A 21841-nucleotide genomic window follows, 5' to 3' on the forward strand; every position below is an offset into this window, starting at 1 on the left:
CACCATTTGAGTGAAAATGTATATGTAATTTTAAACTATGTTAATGAATTAATTTTCAGTAAACAAAAATAATGTGACTAGAAATGAGAAACCTACTCGGTAATGAAACAAAATTGAACCCTGGGTAGTATATAAAATCTCTTGAGTTTAATTCCACAACACGATATTTAATTTATGTACTCTTACTTGCGTGCTCGCTTCTGTTGACTATATTACGATAACTTTACAATAGATTAGATTTACGTATGCTTTTTAAACATAGGAATAAACAGTGACTTCAATTATTTAATAAAAAACAGTAATTGAGGCTACTCTGTTTTCTTTGATTAAACACGATTGAGTAAGCTCGGTAAAATAATCTCATTTAATATTACCTTGATCTCATTTTATATTTCGTGATAATCACAAATTCTCTTAATAATGTTCCACAAGGAGCATGATGAACAAAATATTTTCACAATTTTTGAGGTATTTTATTCCAGTACTTATTTTGACCCACTGTCTCATTCGTTCACTCTGTGTGTACATATCATACAAAAGCATTCATTACATATGTATCTCACATATTGTTGGTGATCATCGCCATTAAATCTTCTATGATTATATCGGAAGAAATATAACTGAGTTTTTTGACTTTCCATTGAATGCGTCAAACATTATCAACAGCATGTCCTATTGCTGGAATTGGGCGAAGGCCTACTCTAATTTTATGGAAAAGGTAGCTTATTACACGAAGCTGCTCTAGTGTAGGTTAATTAATATATTTGCATTCAATTTTTAACAAAAATGATATAAAACGAATGTATATACGACATACTAAATTGTATAAATGTAAATATAACAAAATCATAAAGATCATGAACCATACACAATATTAGTACTCGTATAACTTGTATTGGCAATTTTAAGGTCTGAAGGGGGTAAGCCTCAATCAATGTCAATTTTGTCACCGTCAAAGCTTCTTACTGTAAAAGTATCAATACCTAATTGAATGTGATCGTGATGAAGGGTCCTTTTCAAATCGACTGTCATCAAAGCTGTTAGAATGATTGCGATTGATGCGATCCAGTTTGTATGACAAATGACAATAATTAACCAGAGTCATGTTACGATTTCGAGATAGTTAAAATTTCATTAAGTATTAATCTTATTGATCAAAACCGGTCATCGATATAGGCGGCTTGTAAGACCCCTTAATCGTCCTTGCAGACGACAGACGAGATATATTATTGAAAAGATGTTACTTGTGCGAAATGAATGCTCATTATTTCGCCATTATCACGTATACGATGTGTTTAAGATTGTGTATATCAATGCTGTATAGATACATACGTCTAACACTATTCAACAAATCTCGCACAATCTGTATTCCTATACTTCTTATTAAATAAATGAATGAATATTGACAATCATGAACCATTACAGCAAATGAATACAACACATTTTATTGCAGTAATATTTTTGGCTTAAATCTTTCGAACCGTTACTCACGTTAAACTTAATTTAATCTTGAAGTGACAATTCAGTAGTTCTTGTTATAACCGGCTTGAATAAAGTATATAATGATTTGAATTTGTCAGCATCATCCCCGTCCAAATTAATTGTTTGCCTCCTTACATTAATTAAAAAAGATCTAAGTGAGCGTTTTTACTCCATCAGATCAATAAACTTTTAAAATATCAATTCACCTAACGTTTATCTATATAATATGCATGCAAGATTAAAACATTAATAAAAATAAATATTTAAAAAGTAATTATCCGTACAAATCGTATTTACATGAATCAAAACCGTCAACAATTATAACACTACCGAATCGAAAGATGTAAAAATATTAAAAAAAAAAAAAAAAAACTGTTTGACTATTAAAAAAACGAAACCATTACAGTAACATTGTACGATTTCAATTTATTTTTTAATGTATGCTTCATTATAACGTCATTTATATCACCCATACAAAAACTTTTACAGATTTGCCTTCTGACAATCAAATTATTTTTTATAACATAATGAACGCAGCACTAGCTTATATTTATTACGTTAGATATTTGATGTAACTAGTAACTAACATGACCTTGTTGTGACTTAGGGTTAAAGACTAAATATTAAAAAAAAAATTTGAAGTCACTGAGTATTTCAAATGAAATTGAAGAATTTTTACCTCTCATATTTCGTAATACTCTTGTTTCTAACATCAACATGTGATTATTTCATGATTTTTATTCTATATTATATTAATATCAATCTTTAGTTCCGTTATATCTTCATGAAACATAGCCACTTTTTTTTCGAAATAGCTTCACCTAAAGTTTAATAGCAATAGTACTTTTATCGAAATTATTTAATTAGAATGAATAAAAGACAAGTCACAATATCAAACCTTAAAAACAAACTCTTATAATTTATGTATCAAAACATCAAAATGGTTATTTTTTCTTTTCCGGTTCATGAAAATTATGAACTTATGTAAATCGAAAATGTTCAAACATTTTTTTTACTCAAATCGCGAAATAATTTTCTATTTAGTTTTAAGGATCTTGCTTAATGTGTCTATAGATATAATTAATTTTTAACTATTTCAATATTGATATGAGCAATCAATACATAATCGCATAAAATATTTTATTAAAATAATATTCTTTCGTATAAAACCACTTCCAATTTAAACACTTAAATTTATTTAAATAAAATGTTAAAATAATTTAAAATAAAACATATAAATATTTTCATGAACCGTTCCAAACGTATTTAAAAATAAACGGACTGCACATAAATAACAGATATCGTACACCAAAATGTATATAATCGTTAACAGCGCCCGCTCCCTCGCGCGGGAGCGATCACCTACTCGATAATAATTTAATATTACACCTTAAATAACTATACACTCTATGACATCCCGACGGGACTGTAAAACTTATTAAACCTCAATATATTATACACGTATTAGTACGTACTATACAAAAATTAAAAACATTATACAATAATACTACGATATCATAGACCTTATAAATACAAGAATCGACTTACAACTACCAAATACCAATTTGGTATGTCGCGACGAATTGCTGTATAATCGTATTTTTAGTTACAACCTTTTTCATAATACACAGTTTATTAACTAAACTTGCCGTATTCTATTAAAAATAATTGCGTCTGCCTCTTTATTACATCGTATCGCCTCTGACGCGAGGACGGCACTCAGCTGTCAACTCGATGTACTTCCTACCGGTTATGTTAAAACAACGCACGTAGAGCGATTCGCTCGTCAGTCTAGGCCCGATCAAATTATCACCCCAAACACGCTAAGTATATACTCGAACCTTATATACGACAGCTAACTTTCGCCGTTATTATAAAAGGCGAATACGATTTATGAGCAAGGACTGATTATCGAGTAATCATTTATTAATCCAACCTTTTACATTACAAAAACCACGATTTAACGAATTTCGATATATTTATTGTTTTTAAAGGCTTACATTTATAATAAAAGTCGTCAGCTTGTTTGAGCTTTTGTCACAGGTACAGTGTAACTTTAAACAAAAATCGAATTCCGTTAATATTTTTCGTAATAAATTGAATATTTAGGCCTAACCCTTGAATATATGAGTGTCGTAAACAAAAATAAACATACGCAATCGTAGGAAATAATAAAGTATTTCGAAAACACTTAGTAATATTTAAATTTAGTAATCAAAAAGCGGCGGGTTCATGAAGTGACATCGTTTCTCGTCGCTACCTCCTCTATAATTTATTATTACCTAATTATAAAGACAATAATGTCTATGATAAATATTTGTGCTGCTGTTCGACGACGTCGGATACGTTAATACACATTACGCTACAGTAAACATCCGAACGTACGCACGCGAAAACGTGTAAGAATATCGATTCAAAAAGATATTGGGAACCGACTCGTTCACAGTAACCATTGCTGTAATCGATAGGAAGTCAGTTACACTTACATTATTTCGCTATTATTAACTACTGTTTGGCGTCGTCGCCCCGTCCGGCCGTGACGGCGGCGGATCGACTCAGCCTTTTTTTAAGTTGCATAAAGTCTTTACCCAACTGGGATGTTCGCTCCTAGCTGCGATCACACTACCTACAAACATTTAATGACACAATACGTCGAGCTTAGGATCGTTCGGCCTTCGCTTTTCTTCGTCCTCAGATATCTGTAGCCGAATACCAAGGTTGTTCGACTTCTCATCCAGGGTTAAAGCAGAGCTCCGGTCGACTCACCGATGTAACCTAGTGACCTATATTGCTTTATTGCGTTTTCGAGTGGCAGTGGTGGTGGACGAGTGGTGCGGCGGGTCAGCGCGCGGCGACGCGGCACAGCGCTAGGCGCAGCGCAGCGGCGGCGGGCACAGCGGCGCCGCACAGGCCCGATCAGAGTCTATCCTCTTCTTCCTCCTCTTCACCCTCGTCACCGGCCTCCTCGTTCTCCTCCCGGTATCCCGGATGCTCACTGATCGCATAATAATTCCCATTGTATATGACGCCCAACTCCCTCATCGCGTCCCCTCTAATTGTCGCTTTGATTGTCCAATTGTAACAGTCATCTGATTCTGATTCTCGGTCCAGCCGTTCTACGTCCAGAATTTTGGAACTGAGTCGTTCGAGAATTATACCAATATCTTTGATGGTCAAATGTCGCTTTTGGTCGACACTAAGTTGATCGATAAGGAGGAGGAACTTTTCCGACGTGACCGCCTCGTCTTCGACTAAGGTGTTCTCGGTTTCACTCTCAGAGGAGTCTCGTTCGCCACGACGTGCCGATTCAGCGTCGAGAAATCGCACGTGACCCTTCGGTCGACCTTGAGGTGAAGCCCGTGGTTGGGAATCTTGGATGGGTGAGGTAGCAACGCTCTTATGCACAGCGATGCGCCTACCTTCCTCATGTAGTGCGCAACAATGGAAGTCACACTCGTCTGTTGGTGGACGATGAGGATGCTGAGAGTGCGCAGGAGGAGCGGGTGGAGTGGCATGTGTAGGGGGCGCGGCAGCTCGGCACTCGGCCGTGTGCACGTGGTGATCGAGCGAGGAGGAAGCGCGTGAGAGTCGGGCACGCGCCGGCCCTGGCTCATCGTGATTCACGACAGTAATGTGTGGCGGTGGGGGCTGCGGCCGGTCCAAGGAGGTCTGTATAACGAGCGAGGGCCGTCGGTCCGGCTTGGCTTGCCGCGAGGGCGAGCGCGCGGCCGGCGACGCCTGCGGCCGCTGGTCCCAGTGAAGCACCACTGTGACGCGCCCCTTGTTGTCCATGATTTTCCATGAAGGTGTTTCATCGTGCAGCTCGAGAGCATGTATCGTCTCGCATACAATTTTCGGTATCGCCGATATTGCTGGAATTACAAATATTAAATTTATTTAAACTGTAAACATAAACAAAATGAATCTTTTTAGTAAATATATAACGTGTTCAATATTAATATTGGTATGTGTGAGTTAGTGACTTATCTCTATTTATCAAATAATAGCTTTCTGACCCTCTAAGGTTTTGCTCCGTACTTTATTATTTTCAGTTTTACAATTGCTGAATTCGTTCTTACTCACCAGCCTTGATAACGTCGACACCCGTGGGATACCATCGCTCGCCTTGTCGCAAAAGCAGAAGTACGGTATTAGGTGGGAGAGTGCGCCAGTACTCGCCGTCCTCGACCTGCGTGCCGTCACTTTCTAATACCAGCCGGACTGGCTCGCTCGCTGCTACAGATAGCTTCTCTTTTCCTGGAAAGCATGCACAATATTCTATGTTTACAGCAATATTTGGTACAATCTCTTGATCCTGTCGACTGATGCTTTATTATAGATGTACAAGACAATGTTGTGTTGGTAGTGTATTAATTAAATTTATAAATTAGATAGAATTATTTAATAAAACAACTAAGTATAATATTTATTACGTGACGTGAAAATATCGAGATATACCGATGAATATCACTTCATGACTTAATATTGAGAGTAAAATACATTAAACAATTATAACTAGTATTTTATTGGGTTTGATTTTATATCATAAAATATATATCTCATATTACACAAATACAAAAAGATTGGAGATTGAACTCATATCGAATTAGAGAGTTTATTACAGATTAACTCATAGACAACGTACAATTAAACAAATGTAGAAGAAGGAAATGTCAAATCAGTAAAAAATTGTAAATTGTTTATAGGAAAATGATTATGTCTTTTATTGTAGAAAATATATTTTAGCTATCATTATTTTTTACACATTTAATATTTTCAGTCTTTGTAAGAAAAATCATACACACATATTATATTTTATCCAGGAACTACCCAAAATTCACTTAGAAAAAACATAAAGCTAACCGATAATATATCAATAAGTATTTATGGTACTGGTGGTAGAGCTTTGTGCAAGCTCGTCTGGGTAGGTACCACCCACTCATCAGATATTCTACCGCAAAACAGCAGTACTTGTTATTGTTGTGTTCCGGTTTGAAGGATGAGTGAGCCAGTGTAATTACAGGCACAAGGGACATAAAATCTTAGTTCCCAAGGTTGGTGGCGCATTGGCTATGTAAGCGATGGTTGACATTTCTTACAATGCCAATGTCTAAGGGCGTTAGGTGACCACTTACCATCAGGTGGCCCATATGCTCGTCCGCCTTCCTATTCTATAAAAAAAAATACAAATGGGCAAAGGCGTTTTTTTCCGTTAAATTTTAGTATTATTATTCGAATTTACCACCTAAACGTTCGACGTGTATCAAAATTTCTCGCTTTAAGAAATAAAAAAGAGCAACAGACTCAAATCATTACGTTAAATCTCATCTCGACCTTTTTAATTTTCCAATAATAATACGAAAACATTTTACGACTTCAGTGATATGTCTTTGGTATCTCTATGGTATGTCAATTTTGACGAAACCCAACTTTTGTTTTTTTTAATATAAATATTAACTATTAATTTTTGCGTGTCATTCTAGGTAGAATCTACGTTCCGAAACGGTGATTGCAGTGGTAGGATTTACATTTAAATTATTTTATAAAATGATTATTTCAATTTTTAGATATGAGGTCTATTTGAATAAAGATTTTTAATTTTGATTGTATACATGGTACAAGTCATTAGTCACAACATTAAAATGTGTAATTGCCTCTTATTTATCTTCTAGTACGACTAAAACCAAAAAGGGGTCACGCGAACTGCATCAAACCTTATTGACCTCACTAAATGGCTTAGTGTGTTCTGTAGCTTTGTAATCTTGAGATTCGGCTTAATTTGAAGCTTATTATTATTTATCCATAGCAGTCGAATTACGTGACATGCTTATTTTTGCAACGGATTTTGTCTTAATATTTTAGGATGAATTGGTCGAAATAAATGTACAATGTAGCAATGTTACTTCTAATACTAATATATTATAGTACTAATAGTTTCAATGACAATTCACCAAACCTACCTCTGCGTTATATTTGAGATGAACGTTATATTTAAGTAGGTATTGAATTTCTAGACTAACTTTCAAACGTTCGATCTATGTGTATGTAAGTATATCATAGATACAAAATCTATACCATTCATTTTTTAATTTTTTTTTTGTTAATCCTAACCTATATCATGATTTACGTGCTGTATTTGATTCCGTATTTTTTAAATAGGTAAGTGGAAGCTTTAACATTCTTATAATTTATAAATGCATTTACTTACCTCTATGTATCAGCTCCTCAAAGCTGGTCACCACCAAACCCTTTCTTACATTTCTCGAACTGTCCCATATCTTAAAAGGCCTCTTCCCTCTAACCTCCTGATAAAAATAAGTTCAGATTTAAAAAGTAAAAAAATACAGCTTACAAAATTATATTTAGTATCCACTTTATTTAAATTATTATTCAATTGGTATTTTAATTGATAGCGTCTTTTAAAAATGACCAATATTCTTGGTAATATTAATAAAAAACTTTGAGATTCATGGAACCAACTTATTCGCACTTTATTCGTCTGAAGCTTTTCAATCAGATTCAATAAAAAGTAAATGTTGCCTGAATATAATAAGCGATGCAATTCAGATTATTGGTTCCTATATTAAACTAATTTTATTACAAAGCCTTTAATATATATAACCGAAATTATTTTCACATTTCAAATAAAGTGTATATGAAAATTATCATGCACAAATGGAATGAGGTACAAAAATGAGGCACTAATGTAGGGGTAAGTTTGTAATGTTTTAGCAATTTGGACAAAATAACGAGAGCAGCGGTTATGCAATGAGCTACGTTACTACATGTATCTCTATCTATCGCATGTGTGTGAAATCTAAAATGGTCTTCGGCATTTCATTGATTATAAATAGGAAAAGGAAATCGCATTATTTTTAAAATTAAGGTTTAATATATAAAAAATTTGGTAATACGCGATAAGTTTGAGTATAATAAATGAATTAAATACAATAATTAATCTTGATATTATAAATTCGCTTCCTAAACAGTTTTAATGGACAAGGTAAAAACATAAAAATAGAACATATAAACTTTTCGCTTACTATTTTTCTGCATGACTTTAATAATTTATATTTTTTCAAGACAAACTTTGTATACTTTATATAGATTGTATTCTCACCATTAAATCAGATTTCAAAAGTATTCGATATTAGGGAAATGAAAAGAAGAAACGTATTCATGTCACAAAATCATTCTACAAAGAACGGTTCATGCATAGTGTAGGTGCTACGGCGTAGCGGCTACGTATCGTAGCCGGCGTCCGTAGAGCCTGCACTGGATGCAGCGGTGCAACGCCCGAGCGACCTGCGCCCCCTCCCCTGCTTGCCCTCCCCGTGTTCCGCACCCCCCTCACTGACACGCCCCTCGCCGCACGCACTGTGCGTTGACCTACTGACATCGCCCTCAACGATCTTTAATCTAGACTGGACTATCCCAACCGTGGGCAAATGAGTCCTAGTTACATACTGAAATCAACAGGCGCCGAGTCATCGTTTTTTCGTCGGAAATGTCATTGTCATGTTCAGTGATCAGCTGATTGCATGACATGTCGAACGGAAAGTGGAATCATTTTGATAAAGCTCAAGCTAATTTTATTGAATATTTTGATTAAGACTTTTTAAAAGTTATTTTTAAATTTAAAGAAAATGATGAGAAACTTAAATGACTTACTCGAATAAAAGTAGAAATGTTCATACTTTTGATTCACTTAATATCACTTTGCGCAGTTATAATGGACTTAACAGCAAATAATATCATAAGAGGTTCTAGGAGGTTCTATTTACAGGATAACGCGATGAATAATGAAGAGTGCATGGTTCGGAGTGTCTACAGATAATGTTACCTCTTGTATTTCGACTATCATTTTCACGGTGCACTCACTCACACTTGCAACTTCACTTCAAGTCACTTTTCTGTTTATTACATTTATTGTACAATTAGTTGAAGTCTTTTTAATAACTATTAGCTAATTAAAATTGTACACAACATAAAGTATGTTTTTTAAATAGAATAAATAATATTTAAGATTGAGTATAATTTTAGAATTTATTCTAAGGTACAGTCGGGAATATATAAATAAACCGTACTCAATTATATTTCCACATATCACAATAATACAAGCCCAAAGCACAACCTTAAATCATACGAGAATCGCAAAACGACTCTATCTACGATACAAATCTAAATATGTAAAAATATTAATTTAATTTTTTGTAGCATCTGTAAAATTGAGAACACGTAGCTATCTATTTTGAACCTGAATATTTATGACTTATCATTTTGACCATCACGTTACTATCCTAATAACATTAGACATGTCTAGCACAGATTAAACATTCGAATAGGATCGACACACTCTGTCATAGATAGAAAAGGGGCGGCGCGGTGCGCCGGCGAGCGCCGCGGCCGCACTGTCGACGCGCGACTCGTGACTCGTGACCGGGTCGCGGCCTCCTCCCCCCTCCCGAGGCGCCGCCCCACCCCCGCGCCCCCGCCGAGGCCTCGGGCCCGCACTGCAGCGCCCTACCCGATGCCGTAACATCTTCGAAATTAGCAACACCGATAATGCACTTTTTGGCCGTTCAAATGTATGTGAACCGTCTGTGATTACGTGCGCTGATTGGTGAGTATACCAGAGTAAAACCGATTGAAACACTAGCGATATAAAATAGTACAAATGACAATTTTCTTATTTTAAAACTCCCAAACAAGAACTACTTTAAAAATACATTTATGATAACTTTGACAAAAGCGAGCGACAATACAGGAGCGAGTGATTTTATTTTTATTAGTTACTACGACAGACGGTAAAGATATAATGTTTACGTGAAAAACGTCCACACTATAGAGTTAGAATGAGTAGTATGGTTATGCTACGTCGTAGTATGTATGTAGCTGCTCTACGAGCAATACACTATATTGTTTATCAACTTATTTTTAAAGTAGAAATACTATTATTTAACAAAAACAATATTATTTATTTCATTATGATATAAAAATATAAATAATTGTTAGATTTTTCTTTAAATAATTTATTTCACTTAAATAAACTAATGTTAAAAGAACACACTACTCTATGCATATGCTTAAAATTTGTATATTACTTAATAATATCATTAATCTTGAGAAAAGTTACACACATGATTTAAAACTTAGTTTTGAAAACCTTTATAAAATACGTAATTAATTAATATTTGTATCATTTAATTATTAGTTTCTCTATTTCACTGTGTATTTCGCAATGTATAAACAGCTGATAGTCGGAGAATAGAAGTTAATTCTAAACAAAAAAAAAAACTAAATTACTTTTGCGTTGTATTTTTTAATATAGATAACAAGTGCATGGTTGTTGGTTTGACTTATAAAAATTATTGCAAAATTATTTTCGGCATTTGTTTGTGTACATTGTGGTGTTGAATTTAATGAAATGTTAATTGATTTTAATTGAAAAACTTCTTCAGTAAAATGTGTTGTCAATCTATAGAAATAAACAAAATTTTAGTGGCTATCTGTGATTTAAAAATAGCTCTCTTTTTATGTTAATTTGGCTATTCGCGAGTTACCAAAACTAAAACATTTTTTTTACTGGCTAAAAATTGCAAATGAAATTAATGTAAAGCTGAATTATTAGTTTTTATTTTATCAAAATCGGTTGTCTATTAAAATAAATAATAAATTAAATTAAATTCACGTACGTATTTTGGTATACTCTATTTTAGGTTTATTCAATATTTAATTATTTTATTAATACAAGTAAAGGTTGAAATTATTAAAATTTATATTTTAGAATAATCAGAATATTTATAAAAATAAAATAAAACTAAAAAAAAATATACATATATGCAAAACTTCCTCGAGGAACTCTCATTTTTTTATTATATAATCTGTATATTTCTTGCATAAATCCCGCAAAAAAAATCTTCATTAATTGCAATTTGAAATAATAAAATTAAAGGTATCACATTAAACATCCAATACATCTATTAAAACGAGTTGTACTTCTTAAACACGTTACAGAATAAAGACAAAATACTAAAATGAAACAAGAATGTAATTTAAACGAAAAAGTATTTTTCACACCAATATATATTTTTAAAGGCAACTAAAACTGCGACAGAGTTTACGAGTACCATTCTCATCTGTCAAGATGTTCTCTAAGAATTTCCAGCTCCGTGACGAGTACCTTTCATCCACATATTTTCTCGTAATTAGATGTACCAGACGAAATTAGACTCCTAGTCTACAGATTATATCTTCGAATAGCGCTACGCAGCTTTGTTATAACTACAGGAAATTAAACTTCGTCTATTTCTTATTTCTTAAAATTAGTTACTGACTGAAATTCATAAAAACAAAATTATTTTTAATTATATTATTACTTTTTTTTTAATGTAAGCCAAAAATATTGTTTATCTACGTTCTATAAATATAATTTCTTTTTCGAAGAATTTTTCATTATTTTGTTTATTACATATATCATGTAACCATGTGTATGAATGAGTATACTTCTGCCTTGTTAAATTTCTAGATTGATAAAGGGAATGATAATGACCTCTTGACTAATTTGACCCGCGGAAGCCATTCTCTATTATAGTGCACAAGTGTATGGCAAATACAGGTACATTGTTTTATCTAACATTTTCATAACCCTACAGGACGATAACACGATACGATCGCGGAGAGTTCAGGCGTAGGCGTAGGCTCTATACGTATTTTCTGGATTTGTAAACACTACCAACTACCAAAGTATATCGTTTTACAGAGAATTTCTTAAGAGAAAACCGAGGCAGTTGATACGCAATCGTCATAATTATAATTCTAAAATGTAAATTATTTTGCAGAATATAGTAAACAGTAATATGAATCCAGTGAACGATAAGCCTAGGAACCAGGAGTGGGCGGAAAGGGAGCGTGAACTGCGCGTAAACTGCAACATTTTATACTTTTTACGGGGAATTTTAAATACTTTGAACCTCCGTGTGTGTATTTGCAGAATTAAAGATAAGATTACCTACCCATTCAAGAAATATTTTCTGAAAACGTTTAAACCATGGAGACATTTATAGTAGATTAGTTGCAGAATACTGTCTTTATTACGACATTATTTTCTTTTATATATTCTATATGTGTCTGTCCTTGCTTGTGTCTCGTAAATCATTGTCTAGATTTTAGTAAGCCTCCTTGTGTTGTCTACATTTACATGTTATCGAAATATGATATATTGTAAAGCCAATATTTTTTTCTTTTATTTATACGGTGATACCACGTGAAATCAAATTGTCGTGTGATACACTTATTTCAAATTTGCAATAACATTTTTTTTTTATAGAATAGGAAGGCGGACGAGCATATGGGCCACCTGATGGTAAGTGGTCACCAACGCTCTTAGACATTGGCATTGTAAGAAATGTCAACCATCGCTTACATATCCAATGCGCCACCAACCTTGGGAACTAAGATTTTATGTCCCTTGTGCCTGTAATTACACTGGCTCACTCACCCTTCAAACCGGAACACAACAATATCAAGTATTGCTGTTTTGCGGTAGAATATCTGATGAGTGGGTGGTACCTACCCAGACGAGCTTGCACAAAGCCCTACCACCAGTAAATAAATTTTCTTACTTATGCCAAATAACACCAGCCAGCTATTGGTCACCTTGACTTGTATAATAATTTTTATACAAGGTATATTACCACATGCATTTGTTAGGCTAAACTAGAAAGGTTTTGTTTATGATGTAAACAATTTTATTAGCTTAGTAGAAATAAATTGATTTAACTAGTGGTGAGGTAGGATAAGGTTTCATGCAAGCCTGGGGTGGGTACTACCCAATTACCAGTAATTGTACTTACTATAAATCTAATAATAAATATTCTAAATCTAATCTATTATAAATGTCTGCATTTGGTTTAAATCTTTTTAGAAAATAATTCTTGAATGGGTAATATAGTAACAGAAAGCCTGTAATTACAGAAGGGATGATTGGATATCTTCGATGATGATTTAACATCTTTAATCACATGGTTGACGTCGCACTGATGGTAGAAGAAGTAGTTTTATTCCTTTCAGTGGTAATTTCTAAAGTCTAAAACGACATCGTACCAAAAGGTGGTACTATAGGTACCCATTTTCTTATCTGTCAACCAAGAATTAGGAAATAGGAATAAGGAAATAGGAAGGAAATATTGATAATGTAAGCAGTTTGTTAGTTTTAGATTACTAAAGCATTTTATCAAAATAAGATGATTAAATAAATCGCCTAAAAATATATACTTTTTTTAAATATACAGTAACAACAATTTGTAATGATTATGTTTTGTAAATTACTTCTTATAAGAATTCATTCTGGGAAATACAGACAAAAAAAAACTATTTAGATCTATTGAACGGGGCTAAGCAACATCCCCGGGTTAGGAGATTTAGAGAGTTTCCCAGGAAACAAGTTAATAACATTTAAGTATAAGGTTTTTTCTATGTAAGCTTAAAGTTAATATACGGCTTTACATACATACACATACATACTCTCGTCTACCACAAGTTAATCGAGCAGCGATTGCAAGTGACTCGTCGGTAGTTGATAGATTTAGACATCGACTGACACATTCACAACAAACAACAGCCATCTGTCATTTTTGAAACATTGTCATGACACATTATTATCATATACATTATCTTACTACAGTTAATGCTATGGTCGTATGTAAAGAATTACGCTCGCACCAAGACGTACTTTACTGTAATTTTAGACGACGTCAAATAAAGAGGAGGTAATCAATTTGTACTTTTTTATATGGTAAATGGTCATAAGCACCCATAGATATGGCACTGTAAGAAATATTAACTATCCTTTATGCTAATGCATTACCAACCTAGGGAACAAAGATGTGTTATGTGTCTATAATAACACTATCTCTAGCTCACACTACAAACCGGATCACAACAATAGTAACTATTGCTTCTAGGCGGTAGAATATATGATGAGGGGATGGTACCTGGCCAGACGGGCTTGCACAATGCCCTAATACCAAGTTTACGAAACCTCATTTATGGAATTATGATAACCACTTTAGAAGATATGTGGAAATAGATGAACATATATCCATAACCGGGTAAAATGACATTTAAAACCAAGATTTAATTCACACAAATATTTACCACTAGACTGTATCGTCACCGCGAGAAATAGTGTGTGCAAAATTCGGTGTAACTGGCTTCAAATTAGTCGTTACATCTTTATAAATAGAAAATAAATGTTTCTTTGTATGTTTATAAATATATATATTAAAACGACCAATTATTCCAAACTAGAACTAGCTGTATGTCGGGACTCAGTTCCTTCCGAATCTTTATGACGTCTTTACAGTTGTTGGCTTTCATAGTATCGATAAAAATGTAGATTTTAATAAAAACAATAAAAAATAACTTCTTATTTTAAGCATTCTAACTAAGAACGCACACGCGTGTGTGAGTGAGTGTTTGTGTGTAAAATCATGTACTATATATAAAATAAAATATGCAACAGTAAGTATTTGCATACAAATTATTTACATAAAGGCCTTAAGTATATACAAATAAAAAAGCTACTGTATAAATCTTGATCGCGTGGAATGAATGCTAGCAGAAATTCTCCTCTGAATCGCATTTCTGATCCTCTGGGCGAAAAATTAACTAGGCCTCTTGTCACCGGTAAAGGTAATAAGAGGAGGTGCTATATTTTTAATAAAAAAATGCACATTATTTGTATAATTTAATATTAAACGACGTCTCAATTTATATTTGTATATATGTATATTATTACGTCCTTATCATATTCTATCATTCTTTTATTTTGTTCTAGTTAGGAATGTTTTTAGTTTTGTATTTAACATGAATTGTATTGTTTTTGTTTTGTGGTATTTGCGAACACTGACAGATAAATAGTTTCCGTACAGATGCATCTTTTTATAAAGTATATGTGTAGGATATCTAAATAGTAAGTACAAAAGCACCTCCAAGATAGCTCCTCTGTACGCTTCTCCAACTCTGTGGGGCGAGCTATGACGATACATCCCCTATGCACATATACAGCAGATAGCAACACAATTAGCCGAGGCCTTATACGTTTAAATAGGAAGTAAACTTCCTATTTAAAGTAATACTAAGTGTAGTCTATTAATCGTAAATATTTAAAAATATCGTATATATTCTTCGCCTTTTCCAAATGTCCTATGTTTGTTTCAATGAAGTCTGTCATCAAAAAAGACACCTTAATATTTCATGTCCCTTTCCTATTACCAATGTAGGGCAATTAAAATTCAATTCAATATATTGTAGATTTCACGATTGCTTGATATGTATGCATTCGCACATCTTTTTGCGATGTAACGTTAGTCTTACTAAAACACAGGTGTTTCGTTTTAGTTAAGCAGTAACAGCGCATAGGCTATTTTCTGTTAGTGAAAGTTCAACACTTTATTCCAAGTTGCATGAAACAGAGTAACTGTGTCAGCGGCAAGCATTTGTATATCGATACCCTTTAATTAGTGTTTTACTAAGTAAACAACAACAACAAGGTTAACATAATAAAAATATAGTTGGACCCAAGATATAGCCGAAATGGCCTAGTGGTTAGAACGCATGATTCTTAACCGATGATCGTGGTTTCAAACCGGGCAAGCACCACTGAATTTTCACGTGCTTAATTTGTGTTTATAATTCATCTCTTGCTTGACGGTGAAAGAAAACATCGTGAGAAAACCTGCATGTGTCTAATTTCTGCCACATGTGTATTCCACCAACCCGCATTGGAGCAGCGTGGTGGAATAAGCTCCAAACCTTCTCCTCAAAAAGGAGAAGAGGCTTTAGCCCAGCAGTGGGAAATTCACAGGCTGTTACTTTACTTGGACTTATTCCATAATTCATATAATTTTGTATACCTTAAGAAACATTAAATAATTCTAAATATAAAATTAAATAGAATCTGTTGATATAATTTAGTTTCATATGAGTACATTTATGTTCATCTACGCTAATAAATTAGCATACCTATATACATACTCGTAACTCTTAAACTAGAAGATGCAGAGCGTTTCAGAAAAGGTTTTAGTGTATAATATCTTTATATGATACTTGACAAGCGTCAATTTCATGTTCTCATTAATTATATTTTATGAATGTTACAATATATTGTGAATATATTGTGAACTATCCAACTTATTATATTGATGTCCATAGTGTCCTTTCTGTTTTATTTGCAGATTCTATGTCTAGTTAGTCTGTTCCTGTATTTTATGTGTCATGTATGCAATGATACACTTCAGTAATTTGTCATAAATCTCAATTTTATTATTAGTTATAATTTATTTTTATTTATTTAATATTTTATTAAAAAATCACTAAAATAAAAGATGGTAAATCGAAGAATATAAGGTTTTTAATTGTTTTTGTTTTGAAGGTGATAAGGATTTGTTAACATAACCTTGCAGACTATTACATATAGTTTTAACTAAATCTCGTTAGTGCGTTTCATAGGTTTCATTAAACAGACGCTGGTTACTACAGAGCCATTTTCAAAGAGTATTATATCTTTCAATAAAATTATATATGAGAGAAAAAAAATAATGAATGAAATATGAGCGGAAATCTTGCAAAAATTATTAAAATAACTTTGATAATAGTTGACATGACTAATTGTAATAACGACGTTAATGTTTTTGAATTTTATTACAACAGATAAAATAAATGTTTTTATGACGTTGTCCAAAAATATATTTACGTCTTAAACACACCTAAAAAAACACAGAAACACTATGCTTGTGTAGTGGCTAGCTATAAAGCCGCAGATTTCGTTATGAGAGGATTTCGAGAATGAAAGGATAAAGAATCTGTTTCTTTTTGGGGACACACTTGTGCACTAAACATATCCTGTGCAGACGTATAATCTCTCTCGAGATTGGCGCCGTGGCCGAAATCGGTCAGGAAGACATCATATTAATGGTAATTTAGTATTGATATGCAGTATAAAGTGAATTAGAAAGTCTATTTACATAAAATACATCGGACCTAACATTTAAGACTCAAAGATCGTCATCATCAGTCATTCACCATCCATCAGATTGGTTGCAGCATATTTTCCAAACTTCATGATGTAGTAATTAATATTTCCGTTAAGGCATTGCCCCGGTATAATCGATGTCTTAGCATCGAAGCCTGGCTACAGGTAGTTAAAAATTTTTTTTATGGTAATCGATAAAACGGTGGCCAATCATTTTTATAATATAGATGTAGACAGCTGACTGATTTAATCAATGCCCTGACCAAAACTCTAGCTGCACACACAAGGAAATTGCGACATTTTATTACTACAAACACAAGATGAAAACCCGGTGATAGTCTGGTTGGGTACCACCTATTCATAAATATTTGGCCAAACTAGATGAACTTCTGCAATCCGGTTTGCTGGTTGAGTTATCCAGCATAATCAGGAAACTTACACGGGGCTCATTCGATATGAATAAACAGGTGTAACTGGAGAAATACACGAGTATTGTATAAAAGCTTTATAAAGGTAATATATATTGAGAAATTTTGTTTGATAATTCTTTCCCTTAAGGGATCATTCATCATTGTTAAATATAGAGCCTGATACAACCATGATAATAACATAATATTTGTTACGATCAATATTTGCAAACTTTTTGGTTAACTATAGTAAATACAGCCAACAATTTCAATAGTAAAAAATGAGACTTAACGCAATCAACGGTTATAGTATAAAACAGTGTGCAAACTAATAGCAGCGATAAAATATACCGCGAAACTCATACTCAAGCACTACTTATGGGATTAATGCTTAAGGGAGGAATTAGTCTGTATCCCTTGCTCCACTAGTGCCTCACGATCGATTCCTGGCGCGATCAGAGGATTAATACATTATAGCTTAGTGTGAAAATATAAAGCAAACTTTGCTGAAAGGATTGTCATCGAATTTTGATTAATACAATATTATACTAGATATATTTATCATACACAGCAAATTGTATCCAGTATCTTCTATATAGGTCGTGTTTTTATATAGAAGAAGAAAGTATATTTTTTCGATCACTAACAAATACTACATTATAAAGTATCTCAACGGATACTCATAATGACTGTATTAAGCTCGATGCTATAACGCTGGTTTTCAGTAGAGTTTAAAATGAGTGACGTAGAAATATTAATGAATATTTATAAATTACTACATTTTGAGGAACATGTCTTAAACATATTTCTGTCGTGTTTTTTTGTTTATATGTCAACGCATTACAAAAAAACTATTGTATAGAATTAAATGAAATCTGATACAGATAATTTAAACTTTAACTTTAGCAAATGAAACGGTTTTTCAGGATTAAGATCCACAAAAACATATCTCTGTTCACAAAGACATCACGAGCTTGGAATATTATTTCGTATATTGCTTCTAAGCTTCTTTTCCGAGCTTAAAAAGTCTGGTCGGACCGATAAAATTTATTGGGTTTTCTGAAAAAAATCTTAGTAGCAGCCTGGAATGCTTTTATTCCGACGCCTCGAATAACACGTAAAACTCGTTCCTGTTACTGAACTCTTTTCGGACGTAATGATTCATCATCCTATGGATTATGAGATTGAAGGAATAAGGATTAAACCTGCGTTTGTGCACACAGTGAATCTTGCAATCACCCTTGAGAAGCATAGTCGACACTCTTTGATCGCCTAAACAAAAAGTTAATAAGCTTAATTAATAAGCCACGAATAAAATATATTAATATGTAGCTTCCGTAATATTTCCGTATAATTCCGGTTTGTTTATATACTAAATGTAGCGATACAATTAGCTTATTTATTTGCATGTATGTACATTTTAATTAACTCTTGTCTCCATAGTAAACTGTCCTGAATATATTAATCTAGAGCTGTATGATAATGAAATACGACTTTTTAATTATTTATTATAAAACCTTATTTAATTTCAGGTAAACTATATATCGCTAATATCATTAATAGGTGAATATCGAAAGTTCTTCTAATTTTGTTGTACGAGTATATTATATGAAAAGTACTGTGATATAGATGAAGACAAAAAAAACTGTAACAATTTCATATGTATGTAAATCCCGTTACGCTAATACAAGACTTTGACAAAAAAAAATGTATATGAATAGAACAGTTGATAGAGCACGTTGATTAGTTTACAAGTCAAACCAAGTCAAAACACCACAACGTTTTCATGTACGTTTGCTAATTCTTTTTTGCTAGAGTGAAGTAATTTGTTATGAAATTCCTCATAAAGAGTCTGCGTGGGATAAAGTTCTGCCACATGACAACCCGCAATTGCGCAGCATGTTAGATATTTGCCCATTTTTATATCAAATGATTTCCCCCTTTATTTTATTTGTTATTGTAAATAGTATTTATTACATAAATTAAACTTTAATACATGTAGCTTTGTATCTTATTATTTGTATTATATTTTATAATGGCTGAAAATAAGCATATTTGTCTTATTGAACATAAAGATGACAGACAATCCAAGGAGTAGACGTTACGCTAAGCGCTACGATCCGCTACGGAGTCTGGTGCTACGGGCCTCTGTCACACGCATGTGCTAACTACGAATTGCTCGTCTTCACTGTTGTCTGTATTTTAATAAATTTGAAATCATCACAATTTGCATTCGTGTATTCTAGTTACAATTATTGACTATAATATCAATACTAATAAAGATATGTTTTCTTATAAAAACTGGGAGATGAATTTAGGGAGGAATCATTAATTGTGACGGTCATATTTAAATAGCTATACGAGCATTAAAAATGATTTCATACACAAAATTTTAAGATTATATGTAGATACTAAAACTTGAAATACTAAAACTGGAACAAAAAGAAAAAGCTCATCGTAAATTCTAACTTCACATGTGAAAAGAGACGATTCACATAAGGATACTATGTAATCTGGCACAGATTTTGAATAATGCAGGTTGCATGTGCAACGGGCTACGACAGAGAGAGAGGGACGTGCGAATACAAGCGCTGCGCGCGCGAGTGAGACGGCACGCTGGCTGCGGCAACCCGCGCCTCCACTAACTCCTGCACGCTCATCACACCTTCACTGATACACTACGCTACGTGAGGGTCAGGAGCCGCAACGAAGGCCCGGGTCGCGACGAAAGCCGGCAAGAGCGAGGGTCGGCACGGCGGGTTCAGGCGGCACGGGGCAGGGCGGTGATAATCACCATATCTGCGGGCGTGTCAGTGGTCACCGGTTACGCAAGAGGGCGGCGGCGGCGCCGGTCGCGTCGCGGTTACCTCTCTGGCCATCGCGGCATGACCGCCGGAGGCCGCGGGCGCGCGCTCACGCCGCCATCTTCGAGGGGCACAGCCCGGGATTCGCGTCGCGACTCGCGGAGCACTTGAGCGGTGCGCCGCGTGGGCGGCGATCGATGCGCGCCACGCGCCTGCGTCACCGATCTCGCACGAGCGGGCCCGACGCCAGCCGACCGCACCGGTGCATCCGCCCTGACCCACTTCCCGCGCACACTGACCTCCTTCTCCACACTTCCAATGGACCGAGTTGCGAATCGCTCTGATGCGACGTGTACTCGCCTCCCTCTCACATCTGTCCTCTCTGTTTCCTCTTAGGCTATTTTAAGCTTAAGTTGTGTTGCATAACAGTGATAATCGAATACACGAGGTTGGAAATTCTCAGGCAATGCATGCCGCCTCTCGTGCATCAGACTACATCTATATCTCTACATACTGCTAAAATAGCATGATAAGTTAGTATTTATACACCGGCATAGCAAACAATGAATAGCGAAATGTAAAATAAAAACAAACTTTATAATTGAGTATAATTAACTTATTAAGCATTGACTAAATAATTGCAGGTAATCCTTCGGTGAGACCAAAACTTCATTTATTATTGTATATTCCGTTTGTTTCATATATGATACAGCTATAATACAAAAGTAATTTTCAGGCCTAACATTCATTTGAATCAAATATTGTTATGAAATTTATTTTCAGTAACTTTAATTTTATAATCTATCAGTTAACATATGTAAGTTTAATAAAAAAATTACATAAAATTACAATTTCAGAAATTTCTAGTTAAAATTGTAATTACTCATTATTTATCTATCCTACAAAGTTATATACACTTAGTTATGTACTTGAATTAATGATACAATGTTATTACAATATCCCTATGAAAAAAAAATATAAGTGTATTTTTTATAAAATCTGAAACATATTTAATTACGAATAACTTATACATTATATTAATTTTAAAACTAAAATGTAATCAACTCGTTATAATAATATACTTAATTAATCGAAATACCAAAAAAATATAA

General features: G+C 33.8%; 1 protein-coding gene across 3 annotated transcripts; it reads right to left on the reverse strand.

Annotated features, from left to right (window-relative positions):
• Positions 1 to 2736: 2736 nt before the first annotated feature.
• LOC126770031 (uncharacterized) lies at positions 2737 to 21015 on the reverse strand. Of its 3 annotated transcripts, none has more exons than XM_050489163.1 (5): positions 20793 to 21015; positions 8603 to 8677; positions 7691 to 7787; positions 5566 to 5739; positions 2737 to 5354 (listed from the first exon to the last, which is right to left on the reverse strand). In XM_050489163.1, the coding sequence occupies exons 2-5, from the start codon at positions 8603 to 8605 to the stop codon at positions 4399 to 4401; spliced, it is 1230 nt and encodes a 409-aa protein (XP_050345120.1). In that variant the 5' UTR covers positions 8606 to 8677; positions 20793 to 21015; the 3' UTR covers positions 2737 to 4398. The 3 variants fall into 3 exon arrangements, with proteins under 3 accessions (XP_050345120.1, XP_050345119.1, XP_050345118.1); XM_050489162.1 differs by lacking the exon at positions 8603 to 8677 and adding an exon at positions 9326 to 9448; XM_050489161.1 differs by lacking the exon at positions 8603 to 8677 and adding an exon at positions 9326 to 9448 and having other exon boundaries at positions 20720 to 21015.
• Positions 21016 to 21841: the final 826 nt, after the last annotated feature.

Source organism: Nymphalis io, chromosome 8, assembly GCF_905147045.1.
Source record: "Nymphalis io chromosome 8, ilAglIoxx1.1, whole genome shotgun sequence".
NCBI classification, from domain to species: domain Eukaryota; kingdom Metazoa; phylum Arthropoda; class Insecta; order Lepidoptera; family Nymphalidae; genus Nymphalis; species Nymphalis io.

Bases quoted from the DNA above. Each gene is read 5' to 3' on its own strand.
- LOC126770031 (XM_050489162.1), bottom strand. From the start codon at position 9,346: ATGATAGTCGAAATACAAGAG. The intron at 7,788-9,325 runs GTAACATTATCT...TATTTTTATCAG, and splicing joins TGATAGTCGAAATACAAGAG to GAGGTTAGAGGGAAGAGGCC. The intron at 5,740-7,690 runs GTAAGTAAATGC...CATGCTTTCCAG, and splicing joins TGAGGAGCTGATACATAGAG to GAAAAGAGAAGCTATCTGTA.